The sequence below is a fragment of the Bactrocera dorsalis genome, chromosome 3 (assembly GCF_023373825.1).
Source record: "Bactrocera dorsalis isolate Fly_Bdor chromosome 3, ASM2337382v1, whole genome shotgun sequence".
Lineage (NCBI taxonomy): Eukaryota > Metazoa > Arthropoda > Insecta > Diptera > Tephritidae > Bactrocera > Bactrocera dorsalis.
In genome coordinates, this window is record NC_064305.1 from 74,525,647 (window position 1) to 74,548,146 (window position 22,500).

The following is a 22,500-nucleotide window of genomic DNA, read 5'->3' on the forward strand; positions in this document are numbered from 1 at the left end:
AGAATGCCAATCTACATAAAGTGTATACAAAGCGATCTGCTCGCAACACAATTTGTGGCACAATCGAGCGTCAAAGCGCCGATTGTAAATTTCAAATTGTTAAACACAATACTTAATACTTGTACAAATCAGAATTTATTGTTATGAGTTCTGTGGCTTTCTGCCGCTTTTGAGGTTGTGAAAATCTCTGGAGTTAAGGCGCGTCTAGCAATCGTAGGAAAAAAGCTCATTATTATTGTCTGAGCGCCAAGCTTTGTGCGCGACCGCCGACTGTTATTTAACGAATGATTGTTTTATTGATGGGCTAGGCTATCACTACGATGCCATTCTATTCTATTCTCAATCGAAAGCGAATTGAATTGGCATTCAAAGGCAGTACTCAGTTGCATGGTGAAGTGTCGACGAAGGGGCCGGCAGCATTGCTTCGCGGCATTTTCATTGTTTTGCCAGCGACTGTCGATTAACAGGTGTTCTCTCACGCCGATTTCTCAACATGATATATGATATTTTCAAGATTGAATTTTTAAGTGTATATACATATAAATATCTTCAAGAAACTATATGTAAATATGTATGTACTAATTTATACGAGTACAGAATAAGCAATTACATTAAATATCGAACGCTAATGTCGGACAATAATTACAAATTTATGTAAATATATTGGCAATTTTAAATTTTATTGCCCATAAATTTGCTATTACTAAGGTAAGTTTGTTTTTAAACACGGCTATTTGTGTAATTAACATTAAACTTAGTAAAAGAAAAACAAAAAATTGATCTAAAGCTAGAAATAACGGGTGGGCCATCTAACGTTTTAAATTTGAATTGACTATATTTCGACATTGGAAACGTCAAATAGCATTCGGAAAGTGACAGATATTCAGTAAAAAGTTTAAAATTTACGAAATGAGTAGCTTTTCATTATTCTACGAGAAGCCAATGCACCCAGCACGAATCACTGTATGGTGCGGATTTTGATCCTTGTGCTTTAAACCTGAGTAATCAACAACTGACCCGAAATTCACCATGCGCCAAATCTTGAAAAAGACTCGTGAAAAGAGGATCGACACGGCTGCTTTTTACAGCACGAAAAGAAGTTGGCTTTATGCCACTATTTCTGAATTTGATATCCCCGCAAAACTAACACGGCTGTGCGGCTGTGTAAACTGACGTTGAGCAATACGAAAAGCTCCGTCAGTATCGGGAAGGACCACTCTGAGCCGTTCGATTCCAAACAAGGTTTCAGACAAGGCGACTCTCTATCGTGCGACTTCTTCAATCTGCTGCTGGAGAAAATAGTTCGAGCTGCAGGTACAATCTTTTATAAGAGTGTACAGCTGCTGGCGTATGCCGATGATATTGATATCATCAAAACGGGGGTCTCTCATCCGAGGCTGGTTATTAGTTTTTATTGGTTTTTTTTTTTACGTGGCAGTTCCCAAACCCAGCGCACAACCCTGTGAAGGGAATGTTTCGCCTTCTCACTTTAGCTCGCCTTCAAACGGATGTTCTTTAGCTACCCAGGTCATACTTGGTCTAGGACCGGAAGTCGTGAGCTGCTTGAGCCATATGTAAAAGAATCCCCAAGTGAATGGCGATCAGAGAACTTTCCTCACTTGCGTGAACTTCTACACATGACCCCATCCTCCTCTTCAATCTGCTGCTGGAGAAAATAATCATGATATTGATATGATCTCATGTCGTCTGAGTGGATGAAAACACTCCAGATCTGATAGTATTCGGCGCAGTACCCGTAGGTGAAACTTCCTCTGCTTTCAGATTAATAGGTTCAAAACGATGGCCACCGATCCCTATTTTTAAAAGAAAGTCATTTTCCGCCTACTTTTGATTGAATGGGACTTTAATAAAGAAAATTGCCATATTTGGAGTGATGATAAGTCATTGTTTTTGATTACCTTCCCAAAAAGTTACTGTTTGTTGACCTCTATGGACAGAGGACACCATTGGTCCATTATTATTCAAAAATAAAGCCAAACATAATGTTACATTTAATGCGGAACACTATAGAATCATGACAAATGACTTTTTCGTGCCTGCATTGCAGCATGTTGATGTGGACGACCTCCGATTTCATAAAGACGGCGCTACATGCCATACAAACAATGAAAAACTCAGTTTATTCAAGGAAACTTTTGGTGAGCTCGCGTCCTGGACCTGTGGCGCGGGCTCCAAGATCGTGTGATTTAAAGCGGTAAACTATTTTTTGTGAGCTTTTGTCAAGCAGTTTGCCTTCACAGATAAGTTCAATACGACTTACGCCTTGGAAGCGAATATTCGGTGAGTTATTGCGGCCCCAAGCGCGCGCAAGAAGTGCTCGAAAATTAGACATTTCGCACGAAGTTATGTTATTTCACTTAATACATAGAAATATGTACATGAAATTAAGCTACAGTTCGCTAATTACGGCGGTCATAAAGCGTAGGCATGCTTAATTAGTGCAACCAATTAAAGGTGCCCATATGCAACCCATAACCATTTACCACGCTCGAAGTTACTGCAACTTAAGTAATTTGTAATGAAAATCACCGAAACACGACGAAGCGCAATGGCAAATGGAAACTTAATGCGCGCGCCGCCAGCATTCCCATAATAAATGTAGTTAATTTGTCTAATTGCATATCGGCTGTGGGACTATGCAACCGGTGTGGAATGAGTGGCTGATTTCCAAACGTTTTTTTGTTGCAACATATACAATATATTTATATGTATATCTATGTATATATATTTTATATATATTTCTTTGGGAAAGCTGATTGACTTCGGTCGTTTTAGTACAAAAAAGCAAACGCCACTTCCCGCGCCCGCTATGGGGTTAAGTGGAAGCGTGCGCTTAATATGCCATACATCCAACATTTGTGTATTATCATCTAGCATACATTGTTAGTACGTATATATTATATACACACATATATGTATATCGCATGTTTCGCACTTTTCGTCATTCATGTTGCAACCTACTTACCTAGTGGCGAGTGTAGGCTGTTAAAAGTTGCATGTTGATTGCTTGCCGCAGCAACTTGCCACTCAAAGTCGAGGAAATAGCATTCTATCTATGCACGCATGCGCCAGTAGACAAGCACACAAACACATGCAGCAGCATTTTATGCAACTAATCTGTATTTGGCTGGGCTGTGCGTGCGCTCTGCTGAAAATGCAAGCGGCGCACAGTGACAATGCGCCTGCGCTGGCAACGACACAAAAACCGAGACAAGCTCTACTCGCGTTGCGTTAGGCGAGTGCGCACAATCGCGTGGGTGGCTGCAGAAGGTCGTGCTGTTGACTTTCGATGCAGTGCCAAAAGCGCGCGCTTACCGCTTAGCGCTTGCCTTCGCGCAGCATAAGTTCGAAAAAACTGCGTCGGCAATGGCTGTGTGCGGCGCGCATGAATGAATGCATGAATGCGTGAATGAATGAATTTCAGTTTTAGTTGCAGATTTGTAGAGCCACACCGAAGCAGAACTCAAACAAAACAACAAGATTGAACTAAATAAATTTCGAGATAAAGTGCGCCAGCTAAGTACTTCGGGAAGTATGAATGAGCGCAGCGAAATTTCATAAATGCATGCTACGCGCAGTGACGGTGGTAATTTTTCTCGAGTCTCTCGGTGGAGTTTGCGCCTTGTACCCACACACAAAATCCAGCACTTTTTGGTCCATTTTTTTTCTTTTCTTTTTTTTTGGCGCGATTTATGCCTTCCGCTGGCGCGTAGTGTGGCACTTCGCGAAGTAGAAATAGAATCGAGTGCTTTGCAGCGGCGCAAAAAAGTGCTGCTAGAATAATACTGCTCAGCAGACGAAATGCACACTCACATGTCTACTCGTGTCTGCCCTTGTATGCGTGTGTGTGTGTTTGCACTTGGATCTGCATTAATTTGCACTTTGAAGTGCTCATCAAAGCGCCTTTGCATGGGCGTTTCTGCGCTTGTCCTCCTGCTATACTCATTCATCTGCCATCTAAGCCTAACTCCCTGTGTATGTATGCGTGTGTGTGTGTGTTCTTTTTATAACTCATTGCATTCGCAGACGTCATTATTTCCGCTTTAATAGCATCTTAAGTTGCGTAGCAAAAGTGTACTTAAAATAGGCACAAATTGTTTAGTGTATGGTAAATTTTGACATTTGAATGCCGTAAAGGCAAACAGTATAAACAGTGATATGCATTTATGCGCATATAAGCGACGCCGCCTGACAGCTGACAGCAATGCGCTCATAAAAAAATATATTATTAGCAAATGGGTTGGACGAGTTGTTTCGCCACAATCACGGCAAGTGTGAAGCGAATGCGAAAATCTCTCTTAGAAGTTGTGGATTTTTATAGTTTTCAGTCTAAGCCAACTAATTAGCGCATGAGGGAGAGATAAGCAAATATGTAGGTGTAAAATAGATTATTATCAGTCCACAATTTTCGAAATATCTTTTTCTGTATCGGCGTAGACACCGCTCTCATCCGAAGCTGCTGTGTCTTTTTCATTCGGGGTGTTTTTCTAAGTGGGGTGGGGGGCCCAACCCCAGCTAACAACCCTGGGAAGGGATGATCCACCTTCTCAGTTTAGCTTGCCTTCAAACGGCTGTGTTTTGGCTACCTAGAGGATATTTGGTTTAAGACTGGAAGTCGTGAGCTGTTTGAGCCATATGTAAAATAATAGTTTCTGGCCACTTCCAGGTAAATGGCGGTCAGAGAACTTTCCTCGCTTCCGTAAACTTCTACACATGGCTCCATCCTCCGAAAATATGGATATAGGAAGTAAAAGAAAAAAACAATTTTAACTTTGGCTATAATACCATTCAAGGGTACATTTCTCAAAGCAAGAAGGGCATAAAAAATCTTTAACTCGATTTTCATCTGCAAGCTTGTAAGGCAGCTATATATGTACTTTAATGGTCCAATATGACATATTTTTAGAGATTTTTGGCCAGATTTACAAAAGTTTCCTATAGAGCAAATATTCCTCTTAGCTGTATTCTCCGCGCGGGTGTCGACTGGGCAATGTCTACAATGTCATGATCTTAAGCTGGCTCTTGTCAGAGTCATTACATTGCAGGCAGGGGCTTCTCGCGAAGGCTGGCGTATTTTCCCATTCATCACCTTATGTTGGACTGCGTTAGTTGAAGGCAAAAGCGAGGTACAAGGCGACGGTTGGAACATGCAGCCGCCTCGAAGGCAAGTCCAGGCGGAAGGAAGAAGAAAAGAAACGACTTGGGCTAGAGAGGAGATGCGTAACGACCGGCCGCACTTTGCACTCGAAATAGGTATAATGCCTCGGAGCCCGCTTATCTTAATCTCATTGAGGTGCAATATCGCTGGAAAGAGGCAGCGTTCGATGGAAGACGAACCAAAAACGCCCTCTAAAAGAGGAAGTGTCAAGCACGAGGGCGACAAACCGCCCAATATTGCGAAATCGATGAACGATGATGGAGGCCAAAGCTACATTCTCCTGATCAATGAGGCGGCAGATGATATGGGAAGCGTGTTCATTCGCCTCAAGAAGCGTCATCCCACCCACGGACGGCAATAAAAACACGCTGGAGATGGGTGAAGTAGAAAGGTATCACGGCATAGAAGAGATCAAGGCTACTTCACTTGTCCATCATCATGGATTGCATCGCGTAACGTAGCCGCTGGGCTGAAGTCACAAAGCTACATGACATGCATCCCGAGCGTAATTAAAAAGGTAAGATCAGCGATATTGGTAAATAAAAGTCTATTTTCTCATATTGATTTCCGTCTTACCACAGATGATCTGACGGTTGTGGAAGTGAAGAGCCCCAAGGATGAGTCCCCAATCCTTGCATCCTGTTATAGGCCACATGATTAAGAGGCGCCAATGGCAGTGCTTCAAGTAGAGATATATATTGGTAGAAAACTGGATGATGCTAAGCACACTGTCATTCCCTGACTATAGATACATCTACTTCTACATTAGTTCCGAAACAAAGATCAGGAAGATCAAAGGCATGGACGATGACAATATCTGATGGGTCGACGTTACGAGTGTTCGAGGTTCTGCGAAAGATTTATGGTCCTTTACGCATTGGCCATGGCGAATACCGCATTCGATGGAACGATGAGCTGCATAAGATATACGAGAACATTAACATAGTTCAGTGAATTAAGAGACAGCAGCTGCGCTGGCTAGATCAAGTCGTGCGTATGGACGAAAACACTCCAGCTCTGAAAGTATTCGACGCAATATCAGCCGCGGGAAGCAAAGGAAGAGGAAGACCTCTACTCAGTTGGAAACACTAGGAGTAGAAGGACCTGGCTTTCCTTGGAGTCTTCAGTTGGAGCCAAACAGTGATAAGAAAAGATATCTGACGTGCTATTTCATGCTCGGCTATAACAGCGTAAGCGGTTTCTACGCCAGTAAAGAAGAAGAAGAAGAAGGAAAGTCAAATACATTTCTATTGCTAAAAATAAACTCTGGCATACTTCAAACAAAATTATCGCATATTCGGAAAATACCAATTTTAATAAAAATTTTTCTCGAAGAATTTTCACTTTCTTTCTAGCAGGCAACACGTCACATCCGGTTAATTGGTGACTTTGCGCTTGCGCATGCACGCATACACACGTTGCCGCTTACAACAAATTACAAAGCTAATATTACATGTAACTTTTAGTTTCGTTCATGGTAATGCCGTTTTCCTTTTCATTATTATTATTATTAATTTTCTGAAAGCAAAATGCCACAACGGTATTAAAACACGAAAAAAATAAAGAAGAAGAAGAAACACAACTTTACATGTAAAGTTGTTGTAATCTGCGTGTACACATGCATGACTCACGGTAGCTAACGGTGTCAGGCTCCTCAACTGGCTGACTCTGTTGTTTCCACTGATGTTCCTCAACGCCGCTCACCCAAGCATGCGGCGACCGTATGCGGCGTGCCCGTTGTCAACTGCTCGCCGCCGCTGCGCGCATCCGCCTTGTAAACACCGCGGCCGCATTCCGCTGCAGCTTGTTGACTTTCGTGCTCGCGCTTGCCGCGCGCAGCGTTTACGATTTTCTTATTACATGCTGCCGTCTTTGTTGTTGCTGTGCCTTTATCAGCGCAATTGCGTGCTGACGTCGGTCCAGCCGTTCATACGCGGCCGCTCATCTGAACGTCCATGTGACTGCTTGTCCGTCCGTCCGCGCGAGCGCAGCTAAGGTTTCAATTTCTAGTGAAAGTTTTTTGTGCGTTCACAGCTTTTGCTGTAGCGTTGGGGGCTGGCGTGTATGTTTGTATGCATGTTGCTGCAGCATGTTGCAATCCGTTAAACATACAAACATGTGTACGCACCAAGACTTGACGCGCTGTATTTTAAAATTTTTATTTATATTTTCTGATTTTTTTTATTTTATTTTTTATTTTTTTTTTTTAACTTCAACTTTTTCTCCACAGACTTATCAGAACTTTCATTTCATTTCCGATTTCTCAATTTGAAAAAAAGAAAACAAAGAAAAAATAAAAGTGACCAATAAAATTTATTGTTTATGATTTTTCATTAGTTGTTTTATCTCGCACTTCTTTTGTTCGCCTGTGATTTACGATGAGTTGACATGTTTTTCTTTCTTCACTTCTTCGCTAAGTTTCTTCTTTCACTCTTCTGTTTGGTGTGAGTAATTGTTGTGCGGCACAAAGGTGTTGGCGACTTTGCATTTATTTTAATTTTCATTCTCTTGTTCTCCTGTCTTTTAATATAGTATTCGTACTAATCTGATTACCAATAAATCAGTTATTACATTGTTGTTGTTAATTTCCTGATAGTTTGAGAATTTATTTTGATTTGGACTGAGCCTATTAAAAAAGAATAAAGCAAAGTCAGACTGGATGAAATATGGCCAGTAGCATTAGGCTGAGGTTAGAGGATTGAAAAATGAATTTATGACATAAGACTACACCTTGTTTAAACGATTTTAGAAATATTATAACATTGATGGATAACTTAGAACAAGCGTAGAAAGTTTGGAGCTTCATATACAATTGGAAGTCAGCGAGAGTTGTAGAATTGAAACACAAAAGCAGAATCATAATCACAAAGACAATATTAATAAATATTAGAATAAAGTAGCGGATTTTACATTTAGAATCCGATAGTTTCTTATTCCATGCAAGATAGCATGCTCCGATAAAAGTTGCTAGAGTTTTTCTCCTTCATCCAAAATTCGGCGCCTTAGCTTGTTCGCTCCTTAGTTCAAGAGATAATACTAAGTATAGCCATAATATTTCTCTGCCAAAGCCGAAAGATTTTTTTTGCGAACTCAACTACATAGATTTTTTTCTGTGTATCACTTTTAGGTTAGAACATTGGTTTCAAGGATTATATAATAAAGAATAAAGAATTTTCGGCTATTAAATGTAGTTGATCTAAGTATGGTTGTCGGCATATAAGAATTCGGAAAGTTTATTTAGTTCTCGGAATGAAAATCGAAGAATGGACTCTCTCTTTTTACTATTTTTTTCTTCGAATATGTATCCATTCAGGATTTGGTATTGTTGTAGAAGTATGTTCTCTAAGAAAAAGCATAGTGTTAGGAGTTTTATTCAAAAAATTAAACTTTATCAACAAATTAAGCAAATAACCAAAATAAATTATAAAACTTTTGAAGATTAAAAACAAAATAAAAAAAATTATTTTCAAAAATTTCAAAAATCTTAAAAATTAAAAAAAAAGAAATTTAAAAATAAAAAAATGTAAAATTTTTATTTGAAAAATTAAAAAACTAAAAATTTTCAAAAATAAAAAAATTTAAAAATCAAATAAAAATAGAAATTTGAAAATTGAAAATTAAAACTTAAAAATTTTGATTTGAATAAATTTTAAAATTTGAATAAATTTCAAAATTAAAAAAAAATACACAAGTTTAAAATAGTTCAAATTTAAAACTATTTACAATTTTTAAAAATCTTCAAAAAATAAAATGGAAACAAAAAAATTAACTTAAAAGATTTCAAAATCAAAAATAATTTTAAAATTTAAAAATATGTAAAATATATAATTAAATAATTACAAAATTAAATGTATAAATCAAAATTTAAAAATTAAAAAAAATTCAATTTAAAAAATGATTAAATTCGAAAAATATCCAAAATTAAAACATTTTGAAATTTTTAAAAAATTTCAAAAAAGGAAACGAAAATAAAAAAATTAACAATTATAAATAATTTCAAAATCTAATATAATTTTAAAATTAAAAAAAATTTAAATTTTCAAAAAACCTTAAGCTAAAAAAATTTCAAAATCTAAAAAAATTTTAAAATTTGAAAAAAAAAATCTAAAAATTTGAAATTCCTCCAATATTAAAAAAAAAATTAAAAATTAAAATAATATAAAAAATTCCATAATTTAAAATACATACATTATATGTGTATAATCGAAGTTAAAAACAAAGAATAAATCTAAACATTTCTAATTTGCAAGACTTAAAAAGTTGAGAAAAAAATTTAAAAATCTAAAATAATTTTAATATAAAAAAAATTAAAAAAAAACGTCAAAATTTTAAAAATTAATATAGTTTAAAAAATTTTAAATGTTTAAAAAATTTAATTATTATATTTAAATTTATTTGAAATTTTGAAAAAGTTTAAAAATTTAACATTTTTAAAAATTTTCGAAAATTCCAACTTGTAAATTTTTTAAAAATTAAAAAAAAAATTCAAATATATGTGATTTATTTAATTTGAAAAGAAATGTCGACATTCGAAAAATCAAAATTCGTAAAATTGGAAATTAAAAAAACTCTAAAAAATTTTTGAAAATTAAACTTATATATTTAGACTTTTTTTAGTCTAAACTTAAAATTTTAAAAGCGTGAATAAACAAATGTAAAACAAATGAATAGTAAAAAGGCCAATTTCCAAAAAAATTGCTCGAATACGAAAGGTAGATTTCAAACAGCAAGTTTTTGTATGAATATTATTTTAAAAATATATACATATATCCATAATTAACAAGAGTTCAACTCAAAATTTCAATACATCAACGCTCACTCATTATATCGGCTCTCGCTCCGAACAGAAGCGTTGCGAGAGGTCAGCAAGAGTTGTGCAGTCGAAAGAATTCTACACAAAGAAAACTTTCATAAAGACTACTCATAAAATTTAATTCAATTAAAAGTGCAGAGTTGAGTGCATTAAAGCAACAACAAGAACACAAATGAATGGAGAGCCATATTACTAACAACAACAAGCACATGCGTCATGTTAGTCACCCAACAGTAATGAATTTATAGCAAAGTAAACACACACATATGTACATATACGTACGCATATAAATCGACATGCTTGGATACATAAATACGCACATTCACACATACTACATTCACACACATGTACATACATACATACCAATACCGAGATATATTCACAACTCTACAAGCAATTTGTATCTTTTAGATAAGAGCAAATAGCACTAAATACAAGAAATAAAACTGTCGCCAGCGCTTATCAGCAGCGTTGCCAGCGTTTTGTCCGCTTTAAGTAAGTGACTAACTTAACTAAATTGCAATTCGTTGCGCCACTTACACGCACACACCCGTGCCGTTCATTTAGTGTGGCATTTATGTACATTTTATCTAGAGAAAAAAGTGAAAAAGGTAAAGGAAAATCACTTTTGAATTGAATGAAGAAAGGCGAAAGATTTTCTAAAGAAAGAAGGTGAAGTGGTCGCTGTGGTGGCTCAATAGAATGTTGTACTATTAAAAGATTAACATCAAGTGGGGAAAACAGATGCTGCAGACACTTGAGGTAAAATGCATGCATGCAACTTGCCACAAGCCGCGGGCGGCAGCCAAGCAAACAATTATACTTGTATGAGGTCAGTGTGTGTGTGTGTGTAAGTTGAACAATCAGCATTGTGACACAAGTTGAGGTCATTGGCGGAGGCAAGTAGAACACACATGCATATATACAAATAAAAATACATTTACATACATAGAATAAATATATATAATGTACAAATAAACTTAAAAAGCATTTGCAGCGTTATTGAGCGCTATGAACGAGCGTTTTCTGCTTGTTTATTGAGTTTACTTTTTTTTGTTTACAAAAATTGTATGTGTGACGTTGACCCTTGGACCTATGAGTAAACAGCCGAACAAGCAAATAACTACAAGTGGACACACAGTATGGTGGTGGAGCTCTAACAACGGCTTGTTGACAGCGGAAATATGATGCGGTGTCAAACAAGACGCGCACGAGCTACACACATACACACATACATAAACACAAATACTAAATATCGCTCGTGTATTATTCGTTTGGCTATGGTATTTAAGTAAATATCTACTTGTAAGTAGAACGAAGTGAAAACCATCAAGAGAAAAACCAAAAAGTAGAGAGGAGTTAAAATTTTATTGGGATGATTCAGATTACTTCCGCAATAATTATTTTAAGTTGCCAAACACAAGATAAAAACAAAAAACTCAAATGGAATTGGATTTTGAATTTTTCATAAAAAATTGAGGATATATGGACATATACATAAAAAAATGTGAAGGAGTTATATGTATACAATTAAAACTCTTAAAAATCATTTTTTTATATTTACACAAAAAAAAAAATTCGTAAAATTTTAATAGTTGAGAAAAAACAGTTTTAAACATTTTGTTTTAATTTCAAAATTTAAAATAATTAAAAATTTCAAAAAAATAATTAAATTTTTTTCAAAATTTCAGAATTACAAAAATATCAAAATTCGTAAAATTTTGATGGTTTCGTAAAATTAAAAAAAAAAAACAATTTTAAATAATTCCAAAATTTAAAATAATTAAATTTTTTCAAAATTTCAGAATTACAAAAATTTCAAAATTCGTAAAATTTTCATAGTTTAGGAAAAATAGTTTTAAAAAAATTCAAAATTATATTACAAACTTAGAAATAATTAAATATTACAAAAATTTTAAAATTCGTAAAATTTTGCTAGTTCAAAATTACAAAAAATTCGTAAAATTTTTATAGTTTTAAAAAAATAATTTTAAAAAATTCCAAAATTTAAAATAATTTAAATTTTTTTCAAAATTTCAGAATTACAAAAATATCAAAATTCGTAAAATTTAAGAAAAAAAGTTTTAAAAATTAAAATTTTTCAAAAATTTCAAAATTACAAAAAAAAAAAACAAAATTCTTAAAATTTTGATTGTTTAAAAATTCTAAAAAGGCAACAATCAATTGAAGCCATTGGTCTTTTGCAATAAACCAGACTCTCTTCAAGCTTTAGAAGTCTATACTGAACGTGCTAATCGTGACATACGACTGGTTTTTGGGGTAAAAGCACTCGAAAAATGGGTTCATCGAATTGGTTCCAGCAAAAGATGTCGTCGAGGCCAGTGAATGATGTTATATTCAGAACTTAATTGCGTCAATTGCACTTTAACTAAATAAAAAAAACATTTCCTTAACAATTAGTGTGTGTGTTTTTTTTAGAAAAAACTCATATCAAACGTTATAAGAAAACCCTGTATATATGTAAGTACATATTTCTGACTATTCATGCTTTATCTTTTTTGGTGTTAAATCAAGTCACCACAAATGTAAAAAACTGAAGCCATATTCATTAAATGCATTGACATTTGTTGTTTGACTTACTTAATTGATTTTTGACTGCAGTGTGGCACTCACAGACACCTTCGGGTTCATGTACTAACACACACACATACATATGCCCAGTCAAAAGAACATTTCTCAAAGCTGCTGACAGTTGCTGCGACATTATGATTGGATCACTGTCGATTTATGTCACATCTACACACACTTGACTTCGTAGATTTATATATTATGTACATATGTATACATCTATATACATATATCAAACAATTTTGTATTGACAGCTCAAACACTTTTTTTACTTCCAATATTTGGACTTGTGCTGCAAGTTCTATCTAACTGCCACAAGTGCTTGACTTACTGCCTTTCATTATTTGTGTATTTTGTTGGCTTTTTTATCAACTGTTCTCTCTAGTTTTTATTCTACCAGCATATTCTTGTCTTACTTTTTTCTCATTTTCTCTAGCTTGTTTTATCGCTCGCTTCATTTGTGTCCATTTAACGGCCATTGATAATGCCAGTACACCAACACACACATAAAAAACTACAATTACGCACAAGTGCATTGCATATATACATACATACAGCTTGATATCAATTTCACGCTCCATTTCTGCTCTATAGCACAAGTGAAATGTTGAGCATTTTTTTTGCTTTACTTAAAGAAAAAAAGAACGAAAAAGAATCTATGATTTTAAAATTGAAAGCGCTGCATATACACTTATAGTATATGTACAAATTTATGTATGTATGAATATATTTTTGTAGGTGTGTATGTAAGTGTACTTATCTATATAGTACTTAGTAAATATTACACAGTATCACAGTTTTCTTCGTTTCCACTTTCCTTTGTGTTATCAGCGCTTGTCAATGTCCGCTTCCAAGTCCATGGGTCATTTTGTTTGCTTTTTTAATAAGACTTACAATTTTTAGATATTTATTTTGTTTACAAAAATATGAAATTCGATATCTTTTGTAAATAGTTCATGAAATTCCATTAATGCCATTTAATTTTCATTTGTTTGATATGACATACATATTTGTACGCTTTCAGATAAACAACAATAATGCGAAGATGAAGGTTTCCTTTTTCAGGTTCAATGATCCTTTAATTGAGGGAAAACAAAATTGTTTCTTTTTTGTGGTACAGTTACCGAACTGTTTACATGTTTTAATGAATTTGATATCTATGATCTAAAAACACAAAAAAACACAAAACAATGTCTAGTAAAACAAAAATTTTGTAAAAAAAAATTGATAAAAAAATGTAATAAATCACCATATTTATTGAAAAAGTAATATAAATTAAAAGAAAAATAATAATAAAAATTAAAACAAAATCCATTATAAAAATAATGAATAAAATGCAAACAAATTTAAAAAATAAACAAAAAAAAAAACGTTAAAATAAGAAAAAATAAATCTAATAAAAACAGAAAAAAAACAATTATCCGCCGAAATATTCTGATTCACAGAAAAAAATCACAAAACTATAAAAAAAAATTTCTGCAATTTGAAAATATATAAATACTAAATAAAAAAATTACCAAAAAAAATTTAAAAATAAATTAAAATAAAAATAAACAAAAAATATAAGAATTAAAAAAAAACGTTAAAAAAAAGAAAAAAATATTGAAAAAATAAATCTAATAAAACCCAAAATACAATTATCCGCCGAAGAGGAAAATGCATATTTTTAGTTAATTCTTTTGGAATGAGCACTAAAAGCAGCATTGAGGCACGTAAACGCATTAATATGCGTCAGTTCTGACCAAAGCCGCTTGAAAGCACTTGAAAGGAAGCGAAAATCAGAGCAAATTCCGACAGCACAATATGTACGTGTATGTGTAGATATGTATATTTCAGTGCATGTGTGAGTACAAAATTATTTTTAAATATTTTTCTAAAAACTACTACCCGCAAAGGCCAATGATTCAAGCTATGCTGTGTTCTGGAACTAATGAGTCCATTGATATTTAGTTTGCCACATACAATACTATATAAAGTATGTACACATATGGACATAAATATAAGTATATAGCATACATATTTACGATGCTGCTGTAAATGGAAACTGAAACCAAAGAAATTAAATTGCAAGAAGAATAATTAATGAAATAAAAGCTTTAAATCCAAGTAGCTAAAAAGCAAGTATATATGTCTGTATTTAAAAATGTATGTCTGTATGCATATAATTATATGTATATACCAAAATTTATTGTTTCGTAATCAATAACATTAATGCCAATGCAAATGATCGGCAGGCCTTTTATTTGCCAATGAAGTGATCGACATTTACACGCGGCCAAAATGACTCAATCGGCGGAGCACATAAGAAACCCATGCTTCTGAGCAAATTAATCGCTGTAAATCTCATTACAGGAAGAATCCGTTGAATTAAAGCAAGAATGATCAATACGAAAAGTAAAAAAACAACAAAAACTAAAAACAAGATAAAAGGTTCAGCTTCATTGCGCTTCCAAGCGCTGTCAATATTCGTTAGCATATACACACACATATATGTTATGTATGCATGTGTGCGCTGTGCAAGTAAGCAGACAAGCCTTTGGCTAAATCCATTAAGAAATGAATTAAATGGAAAAAAGGCTTAAAAGCCGCAAAGCATACAACGAATTAACAGTTAGTTGCAACACAGCTTCAAACCCGGCGAAGTCAGGCTGAAATGGAAATGCCAGTGAGGCTCAGCGTGGCGTGTAGCGTAGCGTGGCGTGATAGGGCGAGGAGGCGAGAGGGCGAGGCGGGTCGCGCACATGGCATGGCGACAGCATAAGCAAATACACACACATGCATATGTACATATGTATATGTGCCGTAAAGGGAAATGACCGCAAAAGCATGCGAAACTAAAATCAAAGCAGAATACTCACCCGCACAAACAATACAGTAACAACAACAACAACAATGCCTGGCTGTAATAATGCAAACAACCAGCAATGGCGCAACAATCGCTGATGACAATAACCTTAAGACAACAAGCAAGCAACAACAATAAAAACAACAAAATATTGGCCACAACCGGCCTCCCGGCGCAGGGAGGCCCAACCGCGTGTTTGTATGCGTGTGTGTGCGCACAGAACTTCGTTCCCGCAATGCTATAATAAGAACACACACAAAAAAAGAACAAACAACAGCAACAAAAGCAAGTAAAGTAAGTAAAGCGTATCTTCCAAAACAAAAGCATCGCTGCAAAAATGTAAAGAACCTTATTAAGCGAGCCAAAAGCGGATTTCGGCATAAATTTGCCGTTTGCTAAGCGCAGCATTCCTTCTACTCGTTGCCATGTAGCGCGTTGCGCATGCGCCATGCGCCAATACGTTGCATGTGACTCAGGCTTGAGCAGACGCAGCACGACACAGCGTGATGGTGTCGGTGATTTGCAGTGCCGTGCAATATTTTATGTTGCAAGCAATAAATTGCTGTTCGATACAATGGAGTTTTTAAAGTGTTTGGACTTCTTTGAAGCGAGTTTCATGTTTAAATCATTAAAAGTTGCCTGTACATATATTTCAGAAAAGTTGCTTTATGAGTCAAAATTTCCAAAAACAATGCCCAACTCCATTGTTTCAAATACATAGTTGACAAAATTTCTTAGAATATCACTTTCCTATTATATTTACTTTTCTTCAAAATATAATATAACATATGCCAGCGCTTCTTTCAAACTTCGAAACACATCACAAACTCGATTTCGATTATCTTATAAAACAGTATAAGACAGTCTCTTTATTTTTGAAAATATGAAAAAGTCCAAAGTCTGGTTTATTTAGAGGTTGGGGCTTCATTACAGTATTGTTTTTAGTCAAGAATTGGCGAACACGCAACGAAGAGTGAACTTTTAAAAAGCGTAAATCCCCAAGCTCTCCAAAAGATCTCTATACTTAGCGGATATTACGGGCAAAGTAAGCAATGAATACAGCTGAATACTTTACCGTACTACAGGCCATGTAAATCAACATAATAAAAAAATTGACAATTGAAAACTTCAAAGTCTCATAGTTTTGAAATTTCCCGTTATTTTCCTGAACCAACCTCGTAGAACGTAAGTAGAAACTATCAAAATCATCCGCCTCCACAAAGTTACTGCCAAAAATGGATGTCTCTTAGTCAATATTGCATTATAAGACTTTCATCCAGCAGAAAGAGACTCAACATTCTCTGGAATCTTATTCAAAATCAGAAACTTGTTTCTGTTCTGTTTGATACACACCTGTCTACCAGCACCAGGAAAACACAATGTCAAACATCTTCAAACGAAACAGACAATCATACAATTTTCACTCCTTCGAAGGGAACATAAACAACGATTTGTCTATAGAAAAAAACAAAGTTTAGATGAGTGCAAATGATCGGTTGATTTAATGTAGACATATTTAAAAAAGGTCAACTATAAAGAATTCGATCTAAAGCATGTTATTTAACGAGATATCAGGCCCTACTAACTCAGACACGCGCTAGCTATTTAGCGCGCAGATGGATTTTTTAAGGGGTTACGTGGATTTTAGGATTTCAAAAAATAGATTTTTTTATTGTCTACAACATCTCTAGAATTTTGTCCTAAATTTTCAAGTTGACTCGAGTAATAGTTTCGGAGATACAGCTTTGAAAACTTGTGCGCTCGAGGTTAGCTAGGCTAAGTGCGCCGTCTTTAAACACGTTTTTCTCGAAACTGTGTTTTTGAAGTCAGTTGGCAAGATTTCTCTAGAACCGCTAAACCGATCTTCATGAAATTTTACTCAGATACAATTCTTAAGATCTTAAACGTAGGTTTTTGTTCGATTACAACTATTTGGAAAAAAATGTCGCGAAATTTTCATTGAAATTTTAATTTTTTTGTAAAAATGTCAGCCAAAAATCCAATTTTCGGTTTTTTTTTTCTTCATCCAAGTTTTATGTTAAAGTTTTAATTAAAACACGTATTTTTTCTTTTTAGATGATTTTGTAAAGTGTTATCCTGCTAACGCAGGTGAATCTTTTTTCCGAGGAGTCACCGGAAATGGCGTCGCAATGACAGTGTTTAAAATATTTTTTTCCAAAAATTTCAGAATTTCTTTGTTTGTATGTATGTTTGTAACAATAAAAATAAAATCGAATAAAATATTTTATTTTTATTTTTGAGAAAAAAAAAATTGAAAAAGGGCTGTTCTTTACCGGAGAAAACCAATGTAACTACTTCAACCCTGAACAGGGTATCTTAAGTGTGCAATGAACTTTTTATCAATTGGAAGGTAACGTTGGTATGAAAAAGTCAGTTGTTCATGTCCGTCTCTCCGTCTGTCTATATACGAGGTGTGTTCAAAAAGTATCGCGAATTTTGTGTTTTTTCAAAAAATTATTTATTTATTCATAAATATATATTTGGTCCAATTCATAGCAATCCCCATGGGATATTACGCACTTGTGCCAACGGTTTTTCCAATCTTCGAAGCACTTCAAAAATCATTTTCTCTTCTTCAGCTCCTCCTTCGATGCCGTCTTTATCTCGTCAAGAGAAGCGTAACGTCGTCCATTCATGGGCCTCTTCAGCTTAGGGAGCAAGAAAAAATCGCAGGGGGCCAGATCTGGGGAATACGGTGGCTTCGGCATCATTAGTGTGTTGTTTTTGGCCAAAAAGTCGCGCACAAGCAACAGTGTGTGTGAGCAGGGGCGTTATCGCGGTGCAAAAGCCAATTTTTGTTCTTCCACAAATCCGGGCGTTTCTGGCGGATTGCTTCGGGCAAATTGCGCATAACTTGCAAGTAATATTCCCTATTGACCGTTCTTCCCTGTGGCAAGAACTCATGATGCACCTCGCTCCTGCAATCGAAGAAAACTGTCAGTTACGATTCGCGATACTTTTTGAACACACCTCGTACTAGTACCTCAGTTTTAGAGATACCGCTCTGAAATTTTACACATATCCTTTTTACTCAAGAAAGTCCTCATTTGCCAAACCCGAAGATGTCGCAGCATTATAGCGTATAGCTACCATACGATCTTTACGAAATTAAGTTCTTGTATGAAAAATTATTTTATTTGACAAGAAATCGTCACAGAATTTGGCATGTATAATTTTCGATGGCAACACTTTAACAACTGAAAAAATTTTCCACAGCAAACTATATGACATAGTCATATAAACTGTTTCATCAGTTTTTTTTTGTATTTGACAATATTTCTCCAAAAAATATGGTATTTATATGGACGGTATATGCGTTAAAGATATATTTGGGATCGAAGCACCATAGCTTACAGCTTCCCTACAAACTGGACGCTCAAAATCAAGTTCTTGCATGGAATTTTTTGTTAGTAAAGGGTGTTATAACTACTGCGCAACTGAATTTAATGTATTTCCGGTTTTGTTTTTTTGTTTGGTTTTGGACAAAAAGATTTCATATAAAATTTTTTCTTGGACAAATTCAACAATCATATTTTTTTACATAAATAAATAGTAAAAAAAAACGTTAAAAACCTTAAAAATTCAAAATGAGTTAAAGATTTTTCCTAATTTTGTTTTTAATTTAAACATTCTAAGTTACAGACTTTTCCTAAATTTTTAAAAACCTTAACAGTGTAAGTAAATTACAGACTTTTTCTTTTCAACAGTCTACTTCACAATTGAGCATATATCCTATTTGATTAATGCTTTTGCTGAATTTTCCAGAGTTCTCTGGGGAGCCACACCTCACCAACGCTAATTATTTCTAAACATCAGAAGCCATATACATGTACTATATATCTTCATACCTATGCATATGTACATACATATAGTAAGTAAGTAAATCTGTCCACATGGTTATAATGCAGAATGCGTACACCTCTCCCCACCAACACTTGCCGCATTTGCTGGAAAACAGCAGCGTGAGCGCTATCATTTATGGTAAATGCGTCAAACGCCTTTGGCAAAAATGGCAAAGAAAAGCTAAAAAAAAAAACAACAACGAATTGCAGAAACGCAAGTAGGAAGCGAAGCTATGCGCTAGCGAGTGCATCTTCATATATTCGTATATGTTTCTGTACATAGTACTTATACGTACGTGTATGTAAGTGAGCGCTTACCAAAAAAGTCCTCCCAGCGTTCCGAGTCGTCTGATTCTATATCCATTTTGGTGTTGTGACTCAAACTGCTTGTCGCTGGCCGCTTAAAACGTTGTCGCGTTGAGAATATTATGTTGTTATTGCTGTTGTTGTACACGAAACACTGTGCGGCGCAATTATATATATTTGTTTTTGTTTTTGTATACACTGATTTGTGATTTGTTAGATAGTGTGGAAATATTTTATGGAATACATTGACAGTAGCAGCTACTTTGTTGCAGAGTTGTTTGTTTTTGTTATTTTTATTTTTATTGTTTTGCGCGTCTAACGATGCTTTCCTGTTGCACTTACGCGTTGCTGTTGTTATTTTTAAAACGCTTGCATTTATTTGCTTCTTTTATTGTTGCGATTTAAGGCGATACGTTGTTGTATAGGTGTTGTTTTTGTTGTTTTCAGTGATGTTGTTGTTGTTGATGTTTCTGTTATTGTTGATGTTTTTGTTGTCGGTCAGGTTTTTGCTGCTTTTAGTGATAGTTTTTGTTGTTATTGTTCTTGTTGTTGTTTTTGTAGTTCTTATTAATGTTGTTGCTTTTATTGTTTTGCGTATTTTATTATATTATTGTTGTTATTATTTTTGTTGTTGTTATTATTTTTGTTGTTGTTATTGTTTTTGTTGTTATTATTGTTGTTATTGTTTTTGTTGTTGTTATTGTTTCTGTTGTTATTATTGTTTTGTTGTTGTTATAGTTTTTGTTATTACATTCTGGCTTTATAGCTGTTGTTTTGTCTTTTCTTGTTGTTGTTGTTCTTCTTTTTTATTGTTGCTGTTATTGCTGTTGTTCAAAGCCTTATTTAGCCACAATGATAGCTCAACATTTTCTAAGAAGAATTTGCGCCGCAACACTTTAAGCCCATTTGAAGTGATTTTCAATTATTTTCTCTTTCCCCACTCTTCTTGTCTCCTTCTGCACTTGCACGCTAGCTATGCTGTTGTCTATATCAAACTTTGTTGCTTATTCTTTTCGCACAGTCACACACAATCGCACCGACATTTATAACCGTTCGCAGTTATTGCGTGCGCGAGTGCACTTTCATATATACACACACACACGCGTATGCGCGTTGCAGTATGCAGCTGATAGCACGTTTATGGGCAAACAATGTGCCATCCACTTTTCAGCTCGTGTGTATAGATTTGTTTAGTTGCTTGGGCAAGCAGTGTGTAGCATGGAATGTAAGCTTTTGCAATAATTCCCACAATTGGTAAGCGATAGATTTATGTATGTCTATATGTATGTATGTTTGTATGTATGTATATTTGTAAGTCAGTATGTTTGTGCATGCGCAATTCTGCTTTAGAGCCTTAGAAACGCGCTAGCAACACGTACTTTTTTCAAGCACTTGCTCTTCTCTTAGCAATTCACAAATGCGTCGGTGCACTAGGGCGTATACGCAATCACAAAAAAATAATAAAAAAATTTATATTAAATGTTTTCGCAATTTTTCGCAAATATCGTTGCGTAAGACGAACTGCAGCGCTGCCTCTGCGCCATTTTAATTAGTTCACACGACTACTGCTGGACGGCTGCAGCACTTCAAGGGCAACTGCGACTGATTGCGGAATTATTGGTATTTTACGACGTCTTGGCGAACAACTTGCAGGCGCTTTACTTCGTCTGTAACGTTGTTCACTCTACCAATTGGCTCATAACTCAATGCCTTATCGACAGTTTGCTTTTGTTCGAAGTCGCGTTGATGATAAGATAGCAAATAAGTGCTGGCTGGCTGGCAGGCAGTTTCGTGGCTGTTGGGGACTTTTGGGTTATAAAATGTATTTATTTTTTTGTTGTTTTTATTTTTATTTGCACTGTTAGCACAATTTTGTTGTATTTTAGTGTATGACTCGGTTTTGGATTTTTTTGAATTTTTTAAATTTTTTTTTTATTAATTTTTTTAAATTTTTTTAGCACCAACTAACACAACAAAACTGCGAAATTGCATGTAATTGACTTTCGTTGACAAGCGCTTAATTTACACGCTTGATTTACTCGCTTATGAATACGTGCTAACGGTGTTTTATCTTATCGCCGACATGCACAGTCGCGGAAAGTACTCACTGGCAGTCTTGATAACAATTTTTATAAACGAATTGCTTTTGTGCACTAGCGTCTTACGCGAGCAAAGTTGAACAAGCTGATAGAGACATATACATAAAATTGTTGCAGTAACGTTAATTTAAGCACTTTTAATAATTCTAGGTTGCACTTTTGCTCTCAGCTGTTAATAAAAAAATAATTTTTTTCACATATTGCAGCGCAACAACAATCCAATAAGCCGCACACCTTTATCGGAATTTATCGCCGCGGCCTTGCTTCACCCCCGCGCACTCAACTACCGTCTCGTTGACGCGCTCAAGTGCGCGCTAACAGTCTGTCGCGTTCACGTTTGCTTATTATTGTTCTATATGGTTGCTGTTGTTGTGTTTCTTAGAAGCGCGCGCTGACTAATGGCCGTCAGCCTTTGTTTTTGTTAACGCTTGAGTCGTTTATTGACACAAACACACACTCGCACACGCGGAGAATCTCGCTGTAAGCACCAGCGCCCAGCTGTCGATCAAGCGGCTAATTTGTTTGCAAAACTTGCGCGCACAACAACAATAAATATTTAGAAAAAAAATTATGCGGAGGAAATGGTCAATCAATTCGAGCAATAAAGTTCGCCGCGTTGTTTTGATTTTGTCGAAACTGCGAAACTACGAAGTAATGTGGCAAAGCGAAATGGCAGCAAATGAAATTTGTTTGTGTTTTTGACGTAGAAATTTAAACAATTGCAGCAAAGCTTGCTTTTAGTTGGAAATTGAATGGAGATTGGCAGCAGCGCTCAACTTTGCACGCTTCTTTATCAACTTTGGTGC

At 35.1% G+C, this 22,500-nt stretch overlaps 1 protein-coding gene across 1 annotated transcript in view; it reads right to left on the reverse strand.

Moving 5' to 3' along the window:
* Window positions 1-21,513, reverse strand: part of LOC105224569 (uncharacterized) — a 239,313-nt gene extending 217,800 nt beyond the window's left edge. The window contains exon 1 of the mRNA XM_049453214.1: window positions 19,608-21,513. Within this exon, the coding sequence (XP_049309171.1) occupies window positions 19,608-19,653 (46 nt within the window). The 5' untranslated portion in view covers window positions 19,654-21,513. The remainder of the gene's footprint in view (window positions 1-19,607) is intronic.
* Between the last annotated feature and the right edge of the window lie 987 nt (window positions 21,514-22,500).